Source organism: Lissotriton helveticus, chromosome 6, assembly GCF_964261635.1.
Source record: "Lissotriton helveticus chromosome 6, aLisHel1.1, whole genome shotgun sequence".
In the NCBI taxonomy this organism is placed as follows: Eukaryota; Metazoa; Chordata; class Amphibia; order Caudata; family Salamandridae; genus Lissotriton; species Lissotriton helveticus.
Window position 1 is genome coordinate 1,070,892,819 of NC_136067.1, and position 26,224 is coordinate 1,070,919,042.

The window sequence follows — 26,224 nt, forward strand, 5'->3', positions numbered from 1 at the left end:
AAAGTTTTGTAAACCTGGGAATGCGTCTAAATCCAACTTTTCCCTGAAGCAGGCGTAAGGAGGCGCAAAGAGGAAAAAGACTTTTAATTCTCCTTGTTTTTCCTCTTTCTATGCATGTTGCATTCTTCAGCACACATAGAAAGAGTAAAACACCTCTCATAATTGTTTTTGTGCAGGAAGGTGTCCACTTCTGCACAAAAACAATCATCCCCGCAACGCAGTCCCCCTTGCACCTGCACCATGGTGCAAGGGTGCCTGCGTTGGCGCATGGCATCCAATTGTGCGGCAGCGCAGGTGGGAGCTCATACGTCATGTTGTTGATATGACGCATCCCTTTGCTTTGAAAGTAACACAACGCCGTGCAGCCAAATGGCTTGTGGCACCGTGCTCCGTTACTTTCTTGTAAATAAGGCCCATGGTTTATGTGAGGTAGAATTATTTAAACTACGGGAACTTTGACATTCCCTCCCTTTTCTCCCTGCAGAACACCACAGAGTTGAGGTTGAAGCTTTATTAAACTCCAAACTCAGTAATGCGAATGCCATCTAGTTGTGTCTCACCACTACCACTACTCACCAGTGTCTCACCAGCTACCACTTCTTTAGGCAGTGAAAAATGCAGCAGCACGCCACAAATTTGGGCCTATTAGAGATTTAGTGACAGCTTCTTCTGCGACCTCCTCGTTGGCTTCGAGACAGTAAATGTGTGGGATTTAAAACCCTCTTAATCAACCATTGTTGAAAGATCTTGGGCTCAGTAATTTGAAAAAGGTGGTGCTGTATGTATCAGCATGCATTTGTCAGTCTCCTGATCAGGGGCTGTAGATAGTCCTACAGTTCTTGTGCAAAAGCCTGGCAGCTGTAGGTTTTCCGTAGTGCACCCCACATGTGGAAATCTGAGATGTTCCACTAGAGATGATGGACTTCCCAACAATTATGTAGTTTGAGAAGGCTCTAAAAACAATTCAGTTTTTTCACGTTGTGCTCCACGTGCCATGTTTCGATTTCCTCTTTACATTTTTTAGGCCAGTCATTTGCTACTAACAGATAGGACTAGGATAGTAAACACACCAAATGTATTTCATCATATTTTAGCTTTATTCTTTCATGTAACGTTAGTACAGCCAGCCAGTCAGTTCAGATTTCATGTTGTGGGTGGAGGGGTCAGAAAGGAATGAGCTCAAGTACAACAAACAGGAAATGGTCGATACATGCCCGGGTGAAAAAGGCTGACAGAAGATTAACATCTTTTTGGGCTTTGGACTGAACCAGAAGCATGCACATAATCTTCAGTGAAATTCATTCTAAGTGAATGTGTCATTCACATAGGTATATTTGATTGCCTGATTAGGTTTAACTATCCCATGTGTTGATAAGGCCAGTCCAGCAGACAGGCATGCAATCTCTTTCAAACCCACCTCTGAAATTTCTAAAAATGCTGTAATCTATCGGGTATAGCACAAATAAATACAGTAAAGACAGAACGTGTTCCCAATTAGGAACATTTTAAGGATCATTAAAAGGTCCTGTCAATTTGTTTTGAAAAATTGAAACATTTAATTCCAGAGAAATGGTTATGATCTAACTGTGAATGCCGAATTACAATGCAGCATTGTCTTCAGTAAAGATCCACCATACAACATGAATACACTAATGTAGTTTTAGCTCACATGATCATTCTCACAAATATTTATAAAATCTGTTGATGTTGCAGCCGGATCGCTGTTCCTCTTCCCAGATTTCTGAAAAAAAAAAGGAAAACAGTTGAGTTCATTTTCGCCATTGTGCCCTAGAACAAAAAAAATTCCATTACCAATTTGTAAGAGTACATGTTCGAGATATTAATTTTTTTAGAGATATTTCAGTTTGACGGTATTCCCATTGTTTCCAACTATATGCACTTCTGTTTATATGTCCATATAAAATTCTCCGGAAACGTGGTCAAGTACAAAACATAGCACAATCCTAAAAGGAACAACACCAATAATTACAGTTGTCATGGAACACATTTAAACTATGCCCCCTTTATGAGTGGCCCAGAGGAATGCCAGTTCATTTCCCATACTCAGGAACTACCATTATCAAGGGCCCTGCTAAATCCAGGGGCAGGGAAATAATAGTTATTGTAGGTTTTGAGGGAATACTTTATGAGCATTAATATTGATAGTGTTTATAAATCGCTTGATTGCCCGAAGTTGTCTTGGCGCTGTTGTCTGCTAGACATCATAATATGTTCAGCTTTGGTATTATCGTGCCGATCCCCTTGTTTTCATTGGTTCTTTACAAAGAGATTCCGGCTGCTTCCAGGTCCCGAAATCTCTACATGAAATACCACAGTTTAAAATTCCAGTGGACCTGGAAACTCCTGTTACCAGACCAATCAAAATAATTGGGCCACTAGTAATGTGGGCAACGGTTGACCCCACTGACCTCAAGACCTACTGGCCCATCTCGCTCCTTCCCTTCACAGCCAAAGTCGCGGAAAAAACTGTCAACAGGGAACTGGCTTGATTCATCAAAGAGAACGCCATCCTTAACCCGTCCCAATCCAGATTTTGAAGCAACCACAGCACAGAGACCCCCCTATTCGCCGCCACAGACGACATCCGCACCCTCCTAGACCAGGGAAACTCCGGAGGCCTCATCCAGCCTTCTACACCATCTCCCACCACACACTAGGCACCAGACTACTCAACGTCGGAATACAGGGAACAGCCCTAGACTGGATCTGATCATTTCTCACCAGAAGAAGCCAAAGGATCAGACTACCACCCTTCCTCTCCGAACCCACGAATATCACCTGCAGAGTCCCACAGGAGTCATCACTGAGCCCGACCCTCTTCAACATCTACATGGCCCCCCCTCGCAGCCATCCTCCCAACAGCACGGCCTCAACATCCTATCCTACGCAGACGACATCCAGTTCATCCTCTCCCTCACCAAAGACCCCACCACCGCCAAACTGAACTTCCAGAAAGGAATGCAAGATGTCCCGGTTTGGATGACCAACAGCTGCCTGAAGCTCAATGCTGAGAAGACAGAAGTCCTCGTCTTCGGAACTACCCTTTTAGCATGGGACAGCAGCTGGTGGCCAACCGCCCTCAGAATCCCAACCACCCTATTAGACCACGCCAAAAACCTTGGCATTGTACTCGACTCATCACTCACCATGAACCGACAAGTCAATGTGTCACCTCCAGCTGCTTCAAACCCCTCCGCACCCTCCACAAGACCTTCAAATGGATACCCCCTGAGTCAAGGAAGACAGTCACCCACGCACTCATCACCAGGCCACTGGACTATGGAAACACACTCTACACTGGCATCAACAAGCCCCTATTTCCGAAACTCCAGACAATACAGAACATCACAGCCAGACTCGTTCTCGGCATACCCCGGCACAAACACATCACCCAACACCTACGCAGCCTCCACTGGCTCCCCGTGGAGAAAAGAGTCACCTTCAAAATCCTCTCTCATGCCTACAACTGCCTACACGTCGTAAAGAAAGGACACGGGAACCCTACTCACAATGGAACCAGGGTGATTAAGTATTATAATGAAGACAGTGGCTCCTGTGGAAGAGATACTTAATAGTAGTTTCAAGGAAAAGCGAAGAAATCGCATATATATGCAGGGTTTGCAGTGAGATGTCAGATAGAAAGAGACTCACACACACTGATTGAGTTCTTCTGAAATTATATTGAAAAATACATTCACAGTAAAATAGTCTTACACGATATAGTAAAAATTATTTACATTTTGTGTAGTGTGTCCCAAGTGAAATTATGAAACAAAACATATGAATAACATTTGTGAAACAATATGTGCAAGGTTTCAATTAGACTTTGTTATTTACAAAAAGCGACCACTCTCTCTTTTCAAAATACATAACATCTATATGATGATAGAGTGCCAGTTACAATGGTTCGCTTTTCACAGTTGTCGACGGCGTTTTGACCCTAATATGGATGTAGGGTCTCTTCAGGACTTACAATGTTGGAGACATTTGGGGAAATAGTGAATTATTTTGTATTAGAATTGGCGGTCAAATAAAAGTATGGGGTATTGTTTTTACCGATTGAAGGGCTGGAAACTACCTGATTTTGGAATTGCTGGTATATGGGTGGTGTACATGAAAAAAACGTGTGCAAGTGAATTAAAATGCTCACTAGGAAACCCAGCCGGGTTCTGTTAAAGAAGACAAAATCATATAGTTTGTGTTAGATAAAGGGTGAAAATAAGGGCAAGGGGAAAAGAGAGAAAAAAAGCACAGGTATGCTAGCATTATCAGGTCTCTTGGTCACTTACCCCTAATAAGCGCGTGAATTATCGCAATTCAGTGGTGCGCAATAGCTGTCCTTTTGGTTTCCAGGCTTGGTTATGGATGATTCCTTATCCGGATGTTTGCGTCATATTCAACGCGGGCGTTTAATAATATATTCACCGCTGGTGTTGATTTCTACGGTAGGAAACCAATCAACCATTAAATACTGTCTATTTGTAAGTTAATGGTCATTTATGCGATGAATTACATATATTTTTGGGATAAATTGATCAATGGAGGGGAGCATAGTAGCTTATCTATCATTTAGAAAAACGTGGTCCGCCTTGGTTTCAGTATAAAAGGGCTCATTAATTGGAGGTTCATGTCTATTTCATAACTAATGGTGATTTTAAGATATATTCAATTAATGGTATTGTGTATTCATAGTGAAGTACCTTCTCTGAAGGCGAAATGGGAGGCGGATTTAGCGACGGAGATCCCGGAGGCGTCGTGGTCTGGTATAGTAGAACGGGCCTGGAAAGGGACGCGCAACGTGAGGTTTCAGCTGGTGCATTTTCATATCCTTCACAGGGCGTACCTGACCCCCGATAAATTACATAAGTATTTCCCCACCCACTCGGCGGCCTGACCGCGCTGCCCAGCAGAGCTGGCTGATTTCCAGCACATGTTCTGGTCCTGCCCAGCGCTGGGCTCCTTTTGGCAAGGGGTGGTGGAGCGCTTACGAGAGGTCACAGAAAGGGATTTGCAGACCTCAATGGTGCACTGCGTCCTACACTGGTTCCCACACACATCAAAGAACAAAATTACTAGTAAGTTTCTGGACCTGGGCCTGCTTTTAGCGAAACGCGCCATAACATCCCAGTGGAAGGCGACTAGGGGTCCCACGGTAGAGAGATGGCAGGCGGAACTCAGCAAGTGGGCCCGCTGCGAGGGGGAGGTCCGTCTGCAGTTAGGGCAGGCAATGATCCAGCTTTGGAGAGGGCACGAGCCTGGGAACGATTGGTACTGGAACTCACACTTTCGGAGTCTGACGGCGTTGGCTCCCCCACACGTAGCCCTGCTCCTTAGGCAACATAGCCTGGGTTTAAGGTTGTCCAGGATCTTTCCCTTAGATTGCTCCACTTCCCACGTGATGACTGCAGTCTCCTACTGCCTAATCCTAATAGTCTGTCTCGGGCCTGAACTACTAACGACGGATCCTAGGTTGCTCTGGTAGTACTCTGACACGCCTGGGGGGGGTGATGCTGGGGGGCGGGGGTTGGGGGGGCTTGGGGTTGAGGGAGGGGGGATGTTTTTTTCCTAGGGGTTTGAATGCTGAGGGATGGGTGGACAGAAGGACAAGAAAAGCGGTTACGAGAACTTCCTGCGGAACGGTTGCAATTGTTTTGTTCCCTTGCTTTTCAGCGTCTAGTACTCTCCTGTCTAATGCCACCCGACCTCCGGGTTGTGGGCTGGATGGCCGTGTGATGCTTTCTTTAGAGACCTGTATAATGCAAATGCTGACAGCTGGATTGTTGCTCGAATTGGTTGTACAATATATAAGTCTGCAAAAAAAAATATTTAACAAAATAAAAAAATAGTGAAGTACCTTCTCTCATGGATGTTAAACGGTTAAGTGAAAAAGGTTTCCCTCTAATTGTGACTTAACATGTATGCGCTAGTCTATACAATCAGGGCTATGCATCTTACATACCTTTCTGTGCTTAGTACAGCATCAAAAGAACTGCTTCCGTCAGTTCTCGGGTGGTGCAATGACGCCTGCCGAGTGCGTTCAGTTTCTATTTAAGGACTCAGACATTTCCAGTTAACTCCGGTTTCTGTAGAAGGGTGCACGGCGGCCGCCCCGTACAGTTGCTGGTACCGGGCACGTATGACGAGGCCCGTGACCTGTATTCCAGTGATAAAATGCCCGATTTGCATATAGCGTTGCCCAGTGGAGGATAATGATTGCGAATATAGGTATTTGTAAAGTGAAGGAAGATAGGATGATTAATTATTAAGGCAACCAAAATGGAAGAAAGAAAAAGTGAAATAATGAGGAGATGAAAAACAGACTAAGAGGTTGCCGTGAGTCAGCATTATCTACTAGTCACCATACATGCCAACATTTCAGAAGAGCAAAGGGGGAGATTTAAAAAAAAATCGGGAGAATGGGGCCGTGAATCGGGTTACTGGCATGTATGGGCTTTGGAAGTGTGCTGCTGCAGGGTCGGACATTTGAAACGCAAATGCACGTTCTTTTTCTTCCCTTTCAGAAACCTGGAGCCAATGGCAGGCGGAGCAAAGGTGATGCAAGGGTTGAACACTGCCTGGCCTGGCATGTTGCTGCTGGCAGTGCATTCACCCCCCCCCCACCCCCCTCCCCCTAGCCCGCCCCTGAAACTGGGCACACACACAGCCCCCGGAGTACTTCACAGGTCTTTAAAAGACCATGCGCTAGTTAATGAGGCTTAATTGGTTTTTCAACCCTCCCAGCCCCTGCATCACCTCTCTGACTTTTTCTGGAAGAATTAGCACGTTCCACAATACCAAGCCCTGTCAGCTGAAAACCTTGAGGAATCGGGTTTTTGCTTGCTGGAATCGGGAGGCGGGAGACTAGCCCTCAAATCGGTAGTCTCACGCCTGAATCGGGAGGGTTGGCATGTCTGAGTCACGTTCATGTTTCCTGAACCATTTTCGAGCATAGTGGCAGCTGCCGCAGGGTCATATTTTTCGCGTGTGTGCTGTAATGGGTAGGGGACTGGGGTTTGTGCCATGATAGGGGTGATTGGCATTTGGGAGGGAAATGTCCCGAGTGCTAGGATGTTTATGGCATGTGTCTTATGGGGACAATAAAGATTTGTGTTGTGTTGATGTAATTTAGCACTGCCACAAACAAGTGTTCCTTTTAGTCATGTTAGGTGAGGGTATAGGGTATTGCTTCCTTTTCTTGTGGGACCTTCAGCAACGGTCTGATATAGCAGAATAAAATAGGCTACCCATTTAGTATTTAAAATTGTAGGACCAATATTCTTCCCCCTATATTAATAGCATTCTCATAGTTGTCATCAAAAATAGTATTTAAACAATGAGGTGAAAAATGATAGTTACATTGATTGTATATTCATCATGTATAAAACAGAGTAGTTCGGTTTCACAGAACATATTAAAACAATTTGCCACAATTTTATGTACTAAATGAGTAGCGTAATGATAGATAAGCTACTATGCTCCCCTCCATTGATCAATTTATCCCAAAAATATATGTAATTCATCGCATAAATAACCATAAACTTACACATAGACAGTATTTAATGGTTGATTGGTTTCCTACCGTAGAAATCAACACCAGCGGCGAATATATTAATTAAGCGCCTGCGTTGAATGGTGAACGTTGTTTACAACGTGGTGTTTACACCGCACGACCCTTACCATGCTGCCATTACAACGCAAGTCGTTACTACGACTTGCGCTGGATGGCGCTGTTGGTTAAGGAATATTGTAATTTTATATTCCAACACCTTCCCTACTGTTACGTGGACTGGTGTTGGAAGATAAAATTAGAATATTCCTCAATCCGCGCCCTTCATCGCAAGTCGTTGTAACGACTTGCGCTGTAATAATCGCGTTGTTAAGTGCCGCGATCTAAAAGATCGCGTTGTACTGACATACATTCGCGTTGAATAGGATGCAAACATCCGGCTAAGGAATCATCCATAACCAAGCCTGAAAACCAAAAGGACAGCTATTGCGCACCACTGAATTGCGATAATTCACGCGCTCATTAGGGGTAAGTGACCAAGAGACCTGATAATGCTAGCATACACTTGCTTCTTTTCTCTCTTTTTCCTTTGCCCTTATTTTCACCCTTTATCTAACACAAACTATATGATTTTGTCTTCTTTAACAGAACCCGGCTGGGTTTCCTAGTGAGTATTTTAATTCACTTGCACACGTTTTTTTCACGCACACCACCCATATACCAGCAATTCCAAAATCAGGTATTTTCCAGCCCTTCAATCGGTAATAACAATACCCCGCACTTTTATTTGACCGCCAATTCTAATACACAAAATTCACTATTTCCCCAGATGTCCCCAACATTGTAGGTCCTGAAGAGACCCTACATCCATATTAGGGTCGAAACGCCATCGACAACTGTGAAAAGCGAACCATTGTAACTGGTACTCTATCATCATATAGATGTTATGTATTTTGAAAAGAGAGAGTGGTCGCTTTTTGTAAATAACAAAGTCTAATTGAAACCTTGCACATATTGTTTCACAAATGTTATTCATATGTTTTGGTTCATAATTTCACTTGGGACACACTACACAAAATGTAAATAATTTTTACTATATGGTGTAAGACTATTTCACTGTGAATTTATTTTTCAATAAAATTTCAGAAGAACTCAATCAGTGTGTCTGAGTCTCTTTCTATCTGACTTCTCACTGCAAATCCTGCACATATATGTGATTTTTTTGCTTTTCCGTGAAACTACTATTAAGTATCTCTTCCACAGGAGCCACTGTCTTCCTTATAATACAAATGCCTACACAACATCAGATCCACATACCTCAACGACAGAGTCAACTTCCTCATACCTGAAAGAAACCTCAGCTCACCCAACCTCGCACTGGCCAAAACCCAGCGCATCCACAGAGCCAGAGCAGGCGGAAGATCCTTCTCTCACATTGCAGCCAAGACCTGGAACAAGCTACCGGCAAACATCAGATGTGCTCCCTCCCTGAACACCTTCAGGAATACCGTCAAGACATGGCTCTTCGGCTAACAACTCTGCCGACCCCCCACGCCTTGAGAACCTCATGGGTGAGTAGCTCACTTACAATTCCCCTGATTGATTGATTGATTGATTAATGTGGGCCTATGACGTTACATCTAGAAAATCCACAGATATGGAAATCAGACATGGGCATTTTCAGCGTTCATATAACAAAAATGTGTCCTCATCAGGACAATCTGAAGGTTTCACACATACTCCACGAGGGATAAAATAAAAATAGCACATAGGTAGGACCATTGCAAAGATTTGTGGAACCCTACTCACAACAAAATCCTCATCCTATGGCAATGGACCATTTATATTCTTTCTAGGAGCAATTTGATGCAATCCTGCTGGTGGTGCCTTAACCATCCTTCTGCCATAGCTGTGCGATAGACCTAGCAAATGTCCTAGGTCCAAAGAAGGGTGACACGAGCGAAACTGCAGCCCTGGAAATATGCTGATGATGTCTGTGAAAGCATGATGATGATCTCTGTAAAAGCACGCTAAAGGATATTCATAAATTTGCAGCTATACAATAAAATATATCATAACAGTAAATTCCGTATTTGGCAGATGTTTTGGCATTTTTATTTTCTTTAGCTGCGCCAAAGATTTCAGAGATCCCTAGTAGCTGAGGACTTCATGGTGCAACCAAGTCTGGGTTACAGGTGAGTGAACTGCAGTCTTAGCTGCTTCAGTACACTTTGTCACCTCTCTTGTAACTCAAAGTGATGGGAAGTAATGTGCACCATGTTTTTTCACGGACAGTGAGTCTTACAATTTCTAGACAAATATACTTTTCCAGATATATTGGTCCATGGGGAAAAAAAAGGTTTTACAATGCGACTAATGCAAACAATGGCACTTATATCATTGCTTAAAGCAAATTCAGCTCAAAGGTAAGTAGCCTTTCAAGCACTTTAATCCAGATAAGAGGATCCTAAGTAATTATTATGAATAATTCAATCACTCGCTGTAAAAATCTATCTTAGAATAAACAATCAAGTCTGTTTTTGCATTGATAGTTAAAATAAATCTGATTGGGTCTAAGTAAAGCATGTCATGTGAAGGTTCACAAGAGGGCACTGTGAGGCACCTGTGCGATTCTTTAGAAGCATTGTGTATTCCTGTAACATATGGGACATTTCAACTTTGTTTATCAGATCATGTGAGAAGTATTTATTCAAAGTAAGTTTTTAGACATGAACTTAGAAATATTCCTGCCCGCCCGACAATGCTATTAGCTAACTAAGATGCAAGTCAGCTGTCATGTGTACCTTATATGTGGCATGCTTTCTTATTACAGATGGAACAACATTATAGGCTAATAAATAAAACACAAGAGGTTTTTGTACAGCGCACAGCCTGAGCTCACATATTTGAAGGCGCTCTTCTATGTTATAACTAACAAAAATGAGGCTCGGTGTAATACATTATTTGCTTAGGATCACACATTTTGGTCAAGCAGGGAAGCTTCTTCCACCAGCCACCACCGGAAACAACATCACAATGCTATACATAAGAAATAGCCACAATATATTGCCTCGTTTAAAGTGGGCTAGCCAAAATCAAAGCCAGGTGGAAAGAAGATGAAAAATATTCACTATTTGATATTTTTTTTGTTTAGTACAAAAATAAATTGCTCTCACAAGGATACTGTTAGGTTCCATACTTGACTCTAAGTCCTTGCAAAGTTGTTGCATATCTCCACACCTTTCTCAAGCACTCTGACATGTCAGGAGAATGACTATTTGTGTTTTGGAAAATTTATAAAAAAGAAGCTCTGGGGAAAGAAATCTCAATATCCATGAACACTAGAGAACTGGAGACTGTTTTTGGGAGCAAGAAACAGCTAAATGATAAATTTCTTATTTGAAGATTCAACTTTTTGGCATTAAAGGTAATCGGCTTTGTGCAACCGTCTCAAGTGGTATGGTACAAGACTGTCATAACTAAAATATCATTTTGATATTTTTTTAAATGATATGTAGGATACAATATTTCTATCAAACAATATTTTGGCCAATAATATTCATTGATACAACCTTCACTTGAGTCATGGAGTCATTAACAACAGCATTGCGGCATGTTTAATTTTCTATGGGCCTCATTTATGAAAAGTGACACATCGCTGCGTGAAAACAGCAATGCGTCACTTTTCATTGCACCCTCCTTGTGACATGCTGAATGCGTCATATTTACAGTGTGATGCATATTGTCGCAATGAGTTACAGATACGTCAGTATTTCTGACGTATCTGTAGGCGCAAAAGTGACACATTGCGGGAGTGTGTCACAAAAGTGATGTAACTCCATCAATGGGTCATTTCACATGGGCAAGTCCCATGTCAAATGTGCCTGCGTCAGTCTTACGCGTGCTGTTAGGCAGGCGTAAGATATTGATGCATTTGCGTCTTAGAAGTGATGCAGTGAAAGGCTTACTTGCATCAGAATGCCCACCATGCATACATTAAACCTGACACAGGTATAATGTGGCGCAGGGGTTTACAGAATGACGCATCTACCTAGATGCGTCACTTTGTAAATATGACGCAACACGGTGCATTGTTTATGCTGCTGATGCGTCACAAAAAGTGATGCGCGAGCGGCGCAAAAGAGACGCATGGGCTCATAAATAAGCCCCTATGTTTTTTGGCCATCAAACTGGGCAACTTATGATTCTAGTGTTATTTTGATGGACATTTAATTTAATTTCTTTCGCGCTGCATCCACAATGTATGTTTGTATGTTGTTAATGTCGAGTTGAGTCATAAATTGATTAATCATCTATCAAGATACATGACAATAGAAGGGCAGGATTGCCTTGGAAAACTTTTCAACACACAGAGTTAAAATGCAGCATTAGATTACAGAAACTAAAAACTTTGTTCCCACAGGCCACACATTCTAATTCCTAACATCTTACATTCAAATCACTCTCTTCTCCTCACTGAACTATTGGATTCTCATAGACTTAATATTGCAAAAATAACCACCTCTTGAACAGGATTAAATAGCACTTCAAGTAGCGGAAGGAATATAAACCTTTAACACTTACATCACTCAACCTCTAAGAGCTCCACACGGGCAAATTTAACCATTTTACTTTGCTAAAAATAGAGTCATTAGCAGAGATTACGTAGTTTGGATAAACCTCTTTTAAGACTTTCCATAATATATATATATATATAAATATTCAAACTATCCCTTTATTATCTGGTATATGCATTTTGGGTTGGAAAAGCCCCTTGCGTGATTTTACAGATGGTCACCCCTGCCCTAAGCTTTTCATCTGTACTTTTTACTGGCATCCTAATATTTTTCTCCCAAACACTCTTGACAATCATGCCGTGCAATGGCCTATATTGTTTGAAAGATTCTAAGATCCAGAGCCCGGATCTGTGCTCTAGAGGGGAGCGCCAGGTGTTCCTCGCTTGGACACAGGGTTACGGTTAATATCCTGGACAGAATCCAGACCGAACCGACACCTCATCAAATGACATACATCTCCATAATCCCTACTCCTCCCCCAGCAACCACCACTATTTTTACTATACCCACCTCGCCTCACACTCGTATCACCTCTCCCCCAGCCTTCCCACACGCCCCCTCGTCCTCCACTACCACTGCGCATCTCCACAACCACACCTTCATCCACCCTTTAGTTAACACACCCCTCCCCACCTCTTTCGACATTCCCAGTAACTCCATTGCGGATTCTGCTCCAATCTCTCCTTACACACTTACTACCGATCAGTCCGCAGTCCCACCTTCTCCCTCTCCCTGCACTACGAATCTCACCATCCCTCCTCCTACAGCTCACACCAATACCCCTTCACATCCTCTCTTTACCCCCCTTTTCAGTAACTACCACTCTATAAGAATGCCACACAACAAATCATATCCTCCTAATGCACACATCAATACCTCACCACGTCCCCTCTCCACCCCTCCCTTCCCCATGGACTTCCACACTGAAAAATCACCATTCGTCGAACCAGTTCACGTCACGCCCTGGGACACCACACAAGCAATAACCCCTCCTCACTTAACCACAGTTAGGCTATCAATATGATTACTCCTACACCTGACCCCAGACTCGATGAGATACTATTATCCTTACAACAAATAAAAGAGGACATCCAAACTCTTCACGACCTGATACGGCAACAACCCAAGCCACAAGCGAAACCCATTCATCGGCCATGCACTAGCCCCAGCCTCAATTCCCCAAATGGAAAACAGTACCTTACCCCAATGCCTCATCCCGTCCAATCAGGGGAAAAAACCCTATCACCGAATGAGCTCACTTCCCTACATCATTCCTACGAACTTCCCTCCCTACCCTCTAAACCTGCGCACACAGATGACACACAGAAACTGTCCTTAATCCAACTCATCCAATCCAATGCATCTGAATTACAAGACACACTCCCAGAGGTATTGTTGAAAATAACTTCAAGAAAGTACCTATCTCCCATGACCAGAACACCACTCTGACTAAGGCCCAGCTAAAATGTATCCTACTAAACTGTAGACCAGCAGCATGTCATGCCGTCGATATAGCTGACCTCATTATAACCAATGAACCCGACCGTATCATTTTAACGGAAACTTGGCTAAACGAATCATCCACACCCATCTTAGACATTTTAGTTCCCCCAATCTATTACATCACAAGACTAGATAGACTTGATAGGTTAGGGGGAGGCATTGCTTGCATTCATAGGAACAACTTCTCTGTGAACCGCTCCAACTCCCCGGTATTCTCTTCCTGTGAATACCTTTGCCTAGACATCACAAGCAATAACAAGCCAATATGCTCACTTCACTCATTCTACCATCCTCCTGGTAACAACCTTACCTTCATCGAACACATAAGGGATATTCTAGCCACAAATGTCAGTCAACAGAATACTCAGATCTTCCTGGGGGAATTTAACCTCCACTGGAACGATCTTGATGACCCAGAGGTCAATAGCCTCAAAGCTTTCCTTTCCGACCTCAACTTGTCCCAAATCTGTGATAGCCCCACCCACGAAAAAGGCTCAACCCTTGATCTAGTAATTTCCAAAGCAGACTCTACCCAGCTGGAATCGATTCTCCCTTGCGACTGGTCCGGCCATCACATAATCACTTTCCACAGCAAGGAAGTAGTTAAACTACTCTCTGTCCAACCTGCAAGAACGAAAATCTGGGAGAGGAACCTAGAAAACCTCAATCCTGCCGCACTCACAACTGCTAGCCACATCCTTACACCACCACCGGATGGATGAAAGGATGTACAGGATCTGACCAATCACTACTTCCACTCTATGAACAGGGTACTTGACAACCTAGCTCCCCGACAATTGAAAAGAGTCACCACAAAAGACTCAAACCCCTGGTATGATGGTAGGCTAAATGAAGACAGAAGATCAATGAGAGCAATTGAAAGCCAATGAAGAGCTGCTCCATCCGCTGCCCACCTCAAATTACTAAGAAGCACCAGAAACTCCTATTACAGAAAGATTAGACGTACAAAAGCTGACTTCATTTGTAAGCAATTAGACCAAGCTAAGAATCGCCCCAAAAAACTCTTAGAAATAATCAAAGCTCAATCTAAGGGTGTCTCCCACTCACCCCAATCTAATCCGGAAACAATCCCCAATTGCGAAGAACTTGCCTCCTTTTTCACAACAAAGACTGAAAACTTAAAGACAGACCTACTTAACAACCTATCATCCTATACCTACCCACACATGAACTCCTCGCTGACCACACCAGTGACCCCGCTTAACTGCTCTGCAAAGCTCAACCTCAAGAACAACGCCTCCTTTACCACCTTCAACCTGCAGTGAAGAAACTATCTTAAACACGCTCACAGCTTTGAATCCCTCCAATCATTTCACAAACCCTCTCCCAGCAACCCACTTAAAGACCTTCATTCCAGTGCTAGTGCCCCTATTGACCAGGATTATAAATACCTAATTTCTGCAAGGAACTATCCCAGACATCCTCCAGGCTGGTCAGGTATCCCCCATCCTAAAGAAAGTATCTGCAGAGCCATCAGATCTGAATAACTATCGCCCAATATCCAACATTTCAACCCTGGCCAAACTACTCGAAAAATGTGTCCACATGCAGCTTAGTAACCACATTGACCACTTCAACCTGCTCGATCAATTCCAATCTGGCTTTCGAGCAGGGCACAGTACAGAATTAGCCATGACCCACATAATAGATGACGCACTACAAATACTGGATCAAAACAAAGCCTGTTTGTTAATCCTACTTGACTTATATTCAGCCTTCGATATAGTCAAACACGACAACCTTCTAGACCTCTTGAACATAGAATGGGTTTATCTGGAACGGTGTTAAACTCACTTCCTTCCTCCAAAACAGAACACAAAGATTCAAGATCAACCAATCCTTATCTAACCCCACCCCAGTCACATTGGGAGTACCCCAGGGATCTTCCCTCTCCCCAACACTCTGTTTATGGAACCACTCACTGAGCTTATCAACTCCTCAAATATCCAATATCACATGTACGCCGTTGACACAAAACTCTACATTAAGGGCCACTCTCTTGAAGACATCAAGTTCCTTAACTCAACGCTCCAAAAAACACAGACCGGGCTGGCAAAGAACCATTTAAAACTAAACACACTAAAAACAGAATTCCTATTAATCGCCCCCCCCAACCAAACAACCATCATCCGCGAGTGGATAAAGCACCTAACTGCACTTGAAGGTCAACCTCTCATCATTGATTCTTCTAACTCTCTAGGAATAACTCTGGACAATAAGCTAAATATGCAGAAACACATCAGCACTGCAACTAAAGGAGCTAGTTTTCAGATGAACACCCTGAGAAAACTGAAACACTTCATACCCCCAAATGACTTTAAATAGGCAGTTCAAACCCTAGTAATTCCCAGAGTGGACTATGGGAGTGGTGCTCGCTGCGGCCTTCCCAGATCAACAACCGCTCCGCTAAGAGCCTCAATCAATACAGCTGCTAGACTCATCACAGGCTCCAAAAGAAACTGCCACATTTCCCCTGACCTTCGTTCCCCTCAACTGTTTACCTTTTTTGAAGCCGGAATCCATTTGAAAATCGCATGTATGACACATAAGGCATTGCACCACAAAACCCTAAAATACCTTTCGGAGATGGTGGTAACAAATCTACTAGGAATTCTGATAATCTTCTACTTAAACCAGGTTTCTCCAAGAAAAAAACATACAATCGTACCTTCTCAGGAATGGCCCCCAGGATTTGGAACGCCTTGCCCCAAGAAACTAGACTTAATCCGTCCGCTGCTTTCTTCAAAAAAGAAGTGAAATCGACTCTCTTGTCCAAATTCACCTGTACTTCCTATACACTCTTGTAGATGTGTGCTAGTCTCTAATAGTTGCCAGTAATGCATTCGCATAATTCATTGTATTTATATGTATATGTCATTTACCTGTATTTACCCTGTAAAGCGCTCTGGTACCCGCAAGGGTCTTGTTTGGGCTATACAAACCAGTCAAAATAAAAATAAAATAAAATAATCTTGAGGTGGTGGTATTACCAAACACTTTTTCTGATCTGTAGTACAGGACAGGCCTTTTTCCTACCCTTGAAGAGTAATACGCCTTTGGGCTCACTTGGGTACATTTCCACTACTATGATATCCCTAGACCCTGGGCTGATATCCTGGAGTCAGTGATGTGTGCACAGGGAGTATGTATGGTGACTAGTTGTGGGACTCTATGTTCAATGCAAGTGCCTGACAATGAAGCCAGTGGGATCCATTGTTTATTATTCATGGTAAATCATGACATGAGGCGGAGGGACAGCCCTTCCCCAGACTGTCAAACTGTATTGCTGACATTCCTGAGCTTTAGTTTCAGACAGGTGTGAGAAGATAGAGACAGGGTAATTGTATTTGCTTGGCAGTGGTGTTTTTGAGAGGCCTGTAGAGTGTCTCTTCCTGAGGCCTGTAGATTGTCTCTTCCTGACCACCACTATTTGGCTTAATGGATGATATGGGGAAGTGGAGACAGAGATCTCCTTTGTTGTGCTCTGTGAATCATCCAGCACCTGTGTCTCTCCCAAATGCTGATGGGTTCCAGTGCAAGCTCCACACATGTGAAGGGGCTTGTGTTTGGGTGCATCGCCACTGTTTGCTGTGAAAACCATTACGTAAAACATTGACCTCTTTCTAGAGGAGAGATACACTAAACAAGGGGATCCCTTTGGAACAGTTTCAGAACCTTGAAAATGAAATAAACATTCCCTCTCTGCAACATGATTATAAAGGTGGGACTGAAAATTCCCCAGCTACTTCTAGACTTCTTGCTGACTGTCAAGGTTACGGTTGCAAAGTGCCTAAGGACCTCAGAAGGTTCAGGCCTGGTGTTGCTGACAGCCAGTCTCTCAGAGCTGAGGGGACAACACCTGAAATGGCTGCAAGATGCTGTTGTAGAATCTGTTGGACTGCAGTTGTATCAGTGCCTGCCTGGCCTGCTAAGAGAGAGGAGCAGAAGATACTGCTTCAGAAGGAGACTGCAGACAGGTGCCCAGCTTCCGTGGTCAAGAAGAAAGGACAACCCAAAAGTGAGTACTAATATGGAAAGGCAGCAGAAGCCAACACAAATGTTGGAGTGTATTTCCCTGCCTCTCCAATTGCTATTAAGTCCCCATCGGCATGCTGCAAAAAGGAGCAACAGCAAATAAGGAGCTGACCCAAGTGCTTGACTGGGAACCTTATAGTTCCTGTTTAAATTGTGCACCAACCAAGAAAGAAAGAGCGTTACTGCACCCAAGATTGTGTGCTCACTCTGCCAGCAAGCAGAGGATCATCAAATACTGAAGCCTCATCAGCAGCAGAGAAGCGACTCTTCACTTCTTTGTAATTGGTTCTTTTGGTTTTGGCCTGTACTCTGGCTGGAGCTGAAAGCCTCACCAGCTGACTTCTCATGCACTGCACCAAGTTCCCAAATAACACAGGATTAAGGTGGGGTCATTGCACATACATCCACGAGTGAAGACTTTGTGCAATTTACCTAGTTCCTGCTATGCTTACATAATTCCTGAACCCTTGAAATTGTGCTCACCAGACTTTGGGACTCCTTTGGCTTAGGGAAATGCTAAGGTGGAGGTTAATCTTAACTAAGACATTGAAAGATTGGCTTACGGGCCACCAACTCAGAAGCCAGTTTACATTAATCACAGCCTGCACCAATGAGATTATTCAAAGCCAGATAGATTTTGTAAATGAATTGAAATACCAGTATTTGTAAAGCGCACAGCTACCTCCGAAGTGGTTTCCCGGCACTGGGGGCCCTCGGGAAGATTAAGTGAGCTATGGTCCAGGGTCGCATGGTGCTGGGCTAACCTGCCGGCGGCGGCGGAGATCGAACCGTGATTCCCATAGTCCGGAGTCAGTTACCCTGGCCACTGTGCCACACCTCTTCCCTGTTCCCTGCTGTACCTGTGTTAGAACCCTGTACCCATGGGCATATTCTTTTGTGTGGTATTTTGTTTTGGTATAACAAAATATTTCTCTTCATAATATATAAGCACATGATTGGACAATAATTGCTGCATAATAATTGGTAGCTGTTAAGATCTGAATCTCTACAGCTCCCCCACACACAATCTGCCTACAAAGTCTTTGACTACTCACGCCACTACTTCAAGAGTCAAATGCTGAGGAGGTATATTATTTTGCAGTGCCATAGTAGATCAGACCATGGGCCAGCATCAATATCTGTGTTGCCAGCACTTTGCCTTATTACTGATGTTCTTACATTCACGGTTATTGCTCAATATTTACCCGCAAAAGCCTTGGTTCAAGAAGCAAATATCATGTGATAAATGTAAAATTGGATGTGTGCCAAGGCTACATGAAATGTGCTATTAACATTTACTGCATCATTTTGACACTGAACAGGTATACCAGGTGCTTTTTGTAGATGAGGACATACCTCAGATACAATCTAAATGCAGATGGCTAACCATATATAATACAGTACATACAAAACACACAATTCATGCCAAATAATGCACACTATGCACAAAAATATTTACACAGTTTCTCTCATTTGAACAATCCAATATTTATCACCTTTGTCTCGGATGGGCCAAAATAGCAGATACAAACTTCATGAGATTAATATGCCTCCTTAGTGACTGCACCTGTTGGAGAGGCAAAGCACTAGACAACTGAGGCCCAGGAGCTTCCTTTTCCCAGCCTATGCTTTGGACGCATCAGCATTCTTTGGTGGAGCTCCTGTGCATCCAGGATGCAAGATAAACCTTCATCCCACCTGGGGATGCTACTGCAGGGCCTGACAAATAGAGGTAAATCCTGGTTTGGGATTAGTCCAGGATAGATTAGGCATTACTAGAAATAGGGGCTCTAGTTGAAATAGGTATGTACTCTGTCCAAGTGGGGACCCACACTAAAAGTTTACCCTTGCTCACCCTCTGGTAGCTTGGCGCTGAGTAGTCAGACTAAACTAAAGATGCAATGAATAAGGTATTTGTGCACACAGTAACACAGTGAAGACACCACAAAAGTATTGTACACCACTTTAGAAAAATAGCCAATATTCATCTGAGTAAAACAAGACCAAAATAACAAAGTCCGACATACACAAATCAAGATATGAATTTTTACAGATTACATCAAAATGCAGTGCTTAGAAGTCTATAGTTCCAACTGGGGCCTTCTGGTCACACTTGACTGGGACACATCAAAAAGTTTAGTCCGACCAGGATATTGTGCAGGCCAGATACAGGAGTCACGTAGATCCCCCTACAGTACCTTGGATGCGTCGGAAACCAAAGATGATGCAAAGTGCAGAGAAGGTGAGGCATCGTGGATACAGGTGATGCGTTCGTTCCTGAAGGCAGTACAAGGTCATTGAAGCTTTGCCGCACCAGGACGATGCCTTGCACAGAGGAGGTGATGTGTTGGTTGCCGATGCGAGACCTTGATTCCTGAAGGCGACGCAGTGTTGAAGGCGCTGGGCGTTGATTCTTCGACATCGAATTAAAACCGATGGGTTGAAGGCGATGCGTCAGTCGAAAGTCATGCAGGTCTGGTGATGCATCGGAGTCTGGACTGTGCACCACGAACTTTGGTGGTGCAGTGTCTGAGACTCACGCTGCAGCAGTTCTTCAGAGGTGCTGCAGCAAAGTTGGGGCTGCTTCGAAAGTCTCCCTTGTATTGTGCACTTGGTGAGCTGTGTCCATTTCACTGGGATATTCCGGTTCAGAACTGATGCTTTGGGTTGATGTGCCAATTTCTTATTGCACCACCAAATCTACCTCCAAGGGCCCAGGACCAGTTTTGGTGCAACTTGGTAGGTCCGGTCAGGACTCACAGCAGATGTCCTGAGACTTCAGCAACAGGAGACAAGCTCAGTCAAGTTCTTGGAGAACCTTAGAAAGTAGGATGTAGAGAATACAGTCCGTTCCTCTCACTCACAGGCAAGACGCAGCAGGCCAACACAACAAAACAAACAGCTAAGTGGAAGTCCCTCCTGGCAGCACAATAGCTCTTCTTCCAGGAAGATTTTCTGCAGTCCAGAAGTGTTCTTAGTATATGGTGTCAGAGGTCCAGTACTTATAATCATTTTCGCCTGTGAAATTGGGAGACTTCAAAGAAAGTTCTTTGTAGTGCACAAGACCCTGCCCTTCCTGGCCCTGGACCCAGACGTGCTGCAGGTAGGTCTACTGCTCTTTATGAGAGGAAAAGCAAAGGCCTATTCAGGTTCAAGGGTCAACTCCTCCCACCACTCTAGCTTCGGAAGACCCATCAGCCTGGTGATGGGCCATCAGGATATGCAGGGCACACCTCACTCCCTTTGAGTGTGACTGTCTAGAGTAGATTCACAAAGCCCAACTGTCACCCTGACCCAGAAGTGTATTCTAGGGACAGGCAGAGGCACGAAATGGTTAAAGTAAGAAAATGCCAACTTTCTAACAGTGGCATTTTCAGACCTGCAATTTGAAAACCAACTTCACTAAAAGATGTGTCCAGAGACATCAAACTCCTATTTTCTATCTGCTCCCAATTGGAAGTTACAATTGCAAAGTGTTACAAGGCAGCTCCAATGTTAACCTATAGGAAAGATATACCTTGCTGTAGTGAAAAACGAATTGAGCAGTTTTTCACTACCAGGACATGTAAAATTCAAAACTGCATGCCCTAAGGTTTAAATACACTGCACCCTGCCCATGGGGCTAACCGGGGCATTCCTTAGGGGTGCCTTGCATGTAATAAAATGGAGGATTTGGGCCTGGCAGGTAGGTGAATTTGCCAGGTCGACATGGCAGTTTAAAACTGCACACAGAGGCTCTGCAGTGGCAAGCCTAAGGCAGGTTTGAAGGGCTACTCATATGGGTGGCACAATTAGTGCTGCAGGCCCACAAGTAGCATTGGATCTAGAGTCCTTGGGCACATGAAGTGTGCTGTACTAGGACTTATTACTTATTAAGATATGCCAATCATGGAGAAACCAAATGCCATTACATTTTTTTTTAAATTAAGTTGTATTTGTCTAGTTTCACATACTTTGCAGGGCTCTGCACACATCAAATACACAGTAATTTTGACTTTGACTTTTATGGATAATAGACAAAAACCACAGCATAACAAACTCCACCCCCCCCAACTCCCCCTACCCCCCAGATTGCGCCCATGTCACATAAGTCCATCCACTTAATGCCATTACGTTTTAGACGCAGAGCACATGCACTTTAGCACTGGTCAGCGGTGGTAAACTGCCCTGAGTCCTAAAACCAGCAAAAATTAAGCTAAGCACACAGTCAAAAATAGGAGGTCAGAAGCAAAAAGACTGGGGAAACCACACCAAAAGATGCCAGGTCTAACAGGCCTCAATATGTAAGAGTCACGTTGATCTAGGACTAGAACGGATATTTGTTAACAGACACGCATTCGGTTTCCATGTCAAGCGATCTACTGGTCTCATGTGATGCATCAAGAACTAGATGGGAGCTTCTTGAGGGAGTAGTGCATTCAAAGATGGAATCTTCAATTTCTCCTCTGTGACTGCCTGTCAGTCATCAGTAGGAGATGATGGAAGTGTTCTTAAAGGACGGGCATTAGTTAGCCTTTGTTGGCCTGTGAGTCTCGTTTACCTGGGAGGGCCGTCCTCCACAGAGCATCTGCATTATCAATGCCTGCTGACTTCAGAATGTCTAGCTGCCTGTCACCTTTCGGAACACTTTTGCCCATTTCCCGACTGTTGGTTCACTCAAGTTTTCAGGTGTGTCCTGGAGTTAAAGGAACTTGGTTGGGGGATTGGCAAACTGCCCTGAGGGGTGCACAGGAAAATATGCCAAATGTGGGCCCTGTGGGAGACATTCACCAATGTGTGCCTTTTCCCAGCATTGAGACTGTCAGAAGCTAGAAAATCACTTTATAATATACCGGTTATTCCCATCAGCTTTTGGCTTTGGTCAACGTCTCAACATTGCATTTAAAGATATACCAGCTATTTTGCCACTGGTTTATATATTACCAGATTCACTTTCAACAACAGCTTAAGTGCCTGGGTTGTGGTCAGAACTGTTTTGCATGTGCCACTACACCTCCATGTGTTTATGTATTGATCGCACTGTCCTTGAAAAGGCATATGGCAATACACCTGTTTTGTGCAAGACTCCAGGTAGCTATCAGCCATTACCTTCATCAGATTAGACCCTATTTAAATACCTATTCAGCTACTTGCACACTACCCAGCAGAGAGCCCACCTCCCGCCCATAGACTCTTGCAAAAGGACACAAACGAGCTCTGAAAAATAACATACCCTTACACTGCACTCTAGGTGGGGCTGGACTGTATACCAATTCGTTTTTTGTAGTGTAGAACAAGGTCCATGCAATATGACTATTCACAGGGCAACATTTCATGTTGTATGTCTTAGCCTGACCTAGTTTTCTATCATAGGTAGCATCGTAATAAAATAATTATTCAGCCACAAAACACTAAAAGAAGGGAGAACTGATGTTCTGCCCTGTAGTGTTTCAATCGGCTGTTCTATGTTGTTCTAGGAATGAAAGTCAGATGTTGTCTCGTCTCTAACAGATTATTTATTTTCCCATTATTCCACTCACTTTGCTTGTCTATCTTGTCTCAGGATCAGTGCTTAATTTGTAAAAAAAAAAATAATAATAAGCGACAGGGCCCTCTCCTGGAGGCCACTGCAGCTTTTACCACCTATTGCCCCTTTCAGCGCAGTCAATGCTAGTACCAACACAACTATTGACCATCACACTTCTACAAGTGTGGCTGATACTAGCAGCTAACCAAAGCACATGAGGCTAAGAGGTGTCTTTTACCTATTTTAGCTTTGCCTGAGTTTTTAATATTTCGTAATTTTGAGAGGAGATTTTGTTGTGGCAGGTGTGGGGGCCTTTTCTGCTACCGTTCACCAGTAGCTTTTGGGGTTTGTCTCCCCCTCCTCAGTCCACCGCAGCACCTGTTGCTATATGAGTGGGAGGCGGGGTCATCAGTTTCGCTCCTTCCGTTCTCCCTGCCATCCTGAATCACGGCGGTCTAGTTGTTTTACCATACCGCATCCTTAGGGCATAAAACGAGACAATGGCACCAACGTGCAGCTGATTGTAGCTGAGGGGTCATCAGTTTCACTCCTTCCGGTCTCTCTGCCAGCATGAATGGCAGCGGTCTAGTTGTTTTACCATACTGTGCCCTTCCAGCATAAAACAAGATAATGGCACCGACGCACAGCTGACTGTAGCTGCTAATCAAGGCATGCGAGGCTACGAGTTGCCTTTTACATATTTTAACTTTTCCCAGCAGACGCGTGCGGCTTTCAAGTCAAAGGCAAGCCTGTCTGCGCCCGTCCGTGCCTGGACCGTGCCTAGTACCGGTCCCCCGGGTGGTTTTTCCATTCAACCCCATAGGGCTTATAGATACTCTGCATACATGCTACAAGAACTTAACTCAGGTAAGACATGTAACAGTCCAGTTCTATCTCCTGAGGACTGTGGTAATTTAGTAACCTGTCCAGAATGTAACAGGAGCCTTCTCAATTTAAAACTAAAAACCCTTCGCTCCCCAGACAAAAAAGTTGTTCCTGACATGAAACAGGTATGGTGTACTCTTATTAATGCGTGGTCCCTGGTGAAGCATACCATGGATTTTGCTGACTTTTTAGAGGTTCAGCCTTTAACTTGGCATTTATCACCGAATCCTGGGCAGATACAGCGGCTGGGCCGGACCTGGCCATAGTGATTTCTTAAGTTTTCCTCACCCACAGACTTGACAGGATAGGAAAAAATGTGGAGGTATAGCCATAATATATCAACAGTCCTTCATATGCTCCAAAACGGAACCTACTATCCTGAAAGATTTAGAGGCTGTGGCGTTTAAATTACAGTTTTTGAAACATTATTCCTTTAATGGAATACTTTTATATCGTCCTCCAGGGCACTGTTTTGTCTTTTTTCCTACTTTCTCCCAGTTTTTAGATTTTAAAAATCGATTCACCAGACTTCACAATTTTAGGCAATTTTAATTTGTACTTAAAAACCCCAGAGAACACTAATGCAGCATATCTTGCAGACATGTTGCTTAGTCTCGGACCAGAACAGCGGGTCAAAGAACCTACGCATCAAGCAGGCTATCGACTTGATGGCCTTTTCTCTGACTGCCCATACTTATCAACATCAGCAGCCCTACCCTTGCTATGGTCTCATCATCGAGCAGTTATGTTTAACATTAAATTAACCCACTCATTGCATTGCACAATAAACCTCGACCAGTAAAGCTGTCATGCAATGGTATTTGATAAAGGAGCTAGAGCTAGATGCCATCCTATCTGAAACACGGCCCTACATAACAACAGATTCTGATAGAGTGGACCGTCTATACCAGGGATGGTTGGACAAGGCCACAGAGAAAATAGCACCGGCTAAAGTCCACAGGATGAACCAGCATACTCCCTCTGAACCGTGGTTCACAGAAAATCTAAGACTGCATAAACAAGCATGTTGTAGGCAAGAAAGAAAATAGAGGCTCCATTATGAGAATTCAGAAAAAGAAAAATATAAAACTATTTAAGCCTTGTATAAAGATCTGATTTAAAAAGAAATGCAAATATTTCACCCGGAAGATAGAAGCAACAAAAAACTCCACAAAAGAGCTCTTTGTCAAACATTTATCCAAACCTCCAGAAAAGGGGAATCAGGGCATGGACCAAGCCTTCTGCAATTCATTGACAGGAAAGTTTCCCCATGTCTGGAAGATAGCACACACCCTTCCTTTACTTAAAAAAGCTAATCTATATCCCACTGATCCTGGGAACTATTGTCCAATTTCCAGATTGCCCCTTCCGGACAAAATAACTGAAAAAGCTATCAATTCTCAGCTGACAGCTTTTTTTGAGGACCAGAGCCACTTAGACCCCTGCCAAATTGGATTTAAGAAACATCACAGTACAGAATTGGCGCTGATAAGTGTATCAGAACAGATCAGATTGATGCTGGATGTGGGCAGTAGTGCAGTGCTGGTCCTGTTAGACCTCTCAGCAGCATTTGACACTGTAAACCACAATATTCTGCTGAATAGGCTTGAGGACATTGGGGTAAACGACAAAGGTCCTGGTTTTTAAATCATTTTTGTCAGACAGAATTCAGTTTGTTGCAGTTGACAATTTAAAATCTTCCTCCTTCTCTCTCCCATGTGGCGTCCACCAGGGTTCGTCTCTTAGCCCGACCCTTTTTAACATCTATGTAGCTCCATTGGCCAAACTTATTCCATCTTTTGGGTTATCTGCAGTCCCTTACACAGATGACACCCAATTACTGATCTCAGTATCATCCAATTTTTCAGAGACAGCAAAGCGTTTTTACACTTGTAGACAGGAGATCAGAAAATGGATGGCCAGAAATTGCATGAATCTGAATTCAGGCATGACCTGGGTATTGCTCTTTGGAAAGAAACCCTCCTTTTGGTCATAAGATTGGTGGACACCTGAACTTGGCCAACTTTCGTTGGCAGTAACAAAGGTAAAAATCTTTGGAGTTATCTTTGATAATCAACTGACCTTTGAAGGGCACGTACATTCAGTCACGTCTACCTCTTTTACTATGAAGCGTTTAAGAAATATCTTCCCCTTATTCCGAAAGACCTG

General features: G+C 43.6%; 1 protein-coding gene across 1 annotated transcript in view; it reads right to left on the reverse strand.

Annotated features, from left to right (window-relative positions):
- Positions 1 to 1,126: 1,126 nt before the first annotated feature.
- The window catches only part of LOC144762616 (chitin synthase chs-2-like), a 350,513-nt gene continuing 325,415 nt past the window's right edge, over positions 1,127 to 26,224 (reverse strand). Inside the window, exon 19 of the mRNA XM_078647843.1 lies at positions 1,127 to 1,741. Coding sequence (XP_078503969.1) covers positions 1,661 to 1,741 — 81 coding nt within the window. The 3' untranslated portion in view covers positions 1,127 to 1,660. The remainder of the gene's footprint in view (positions 1,742 to 26,224) is intronic.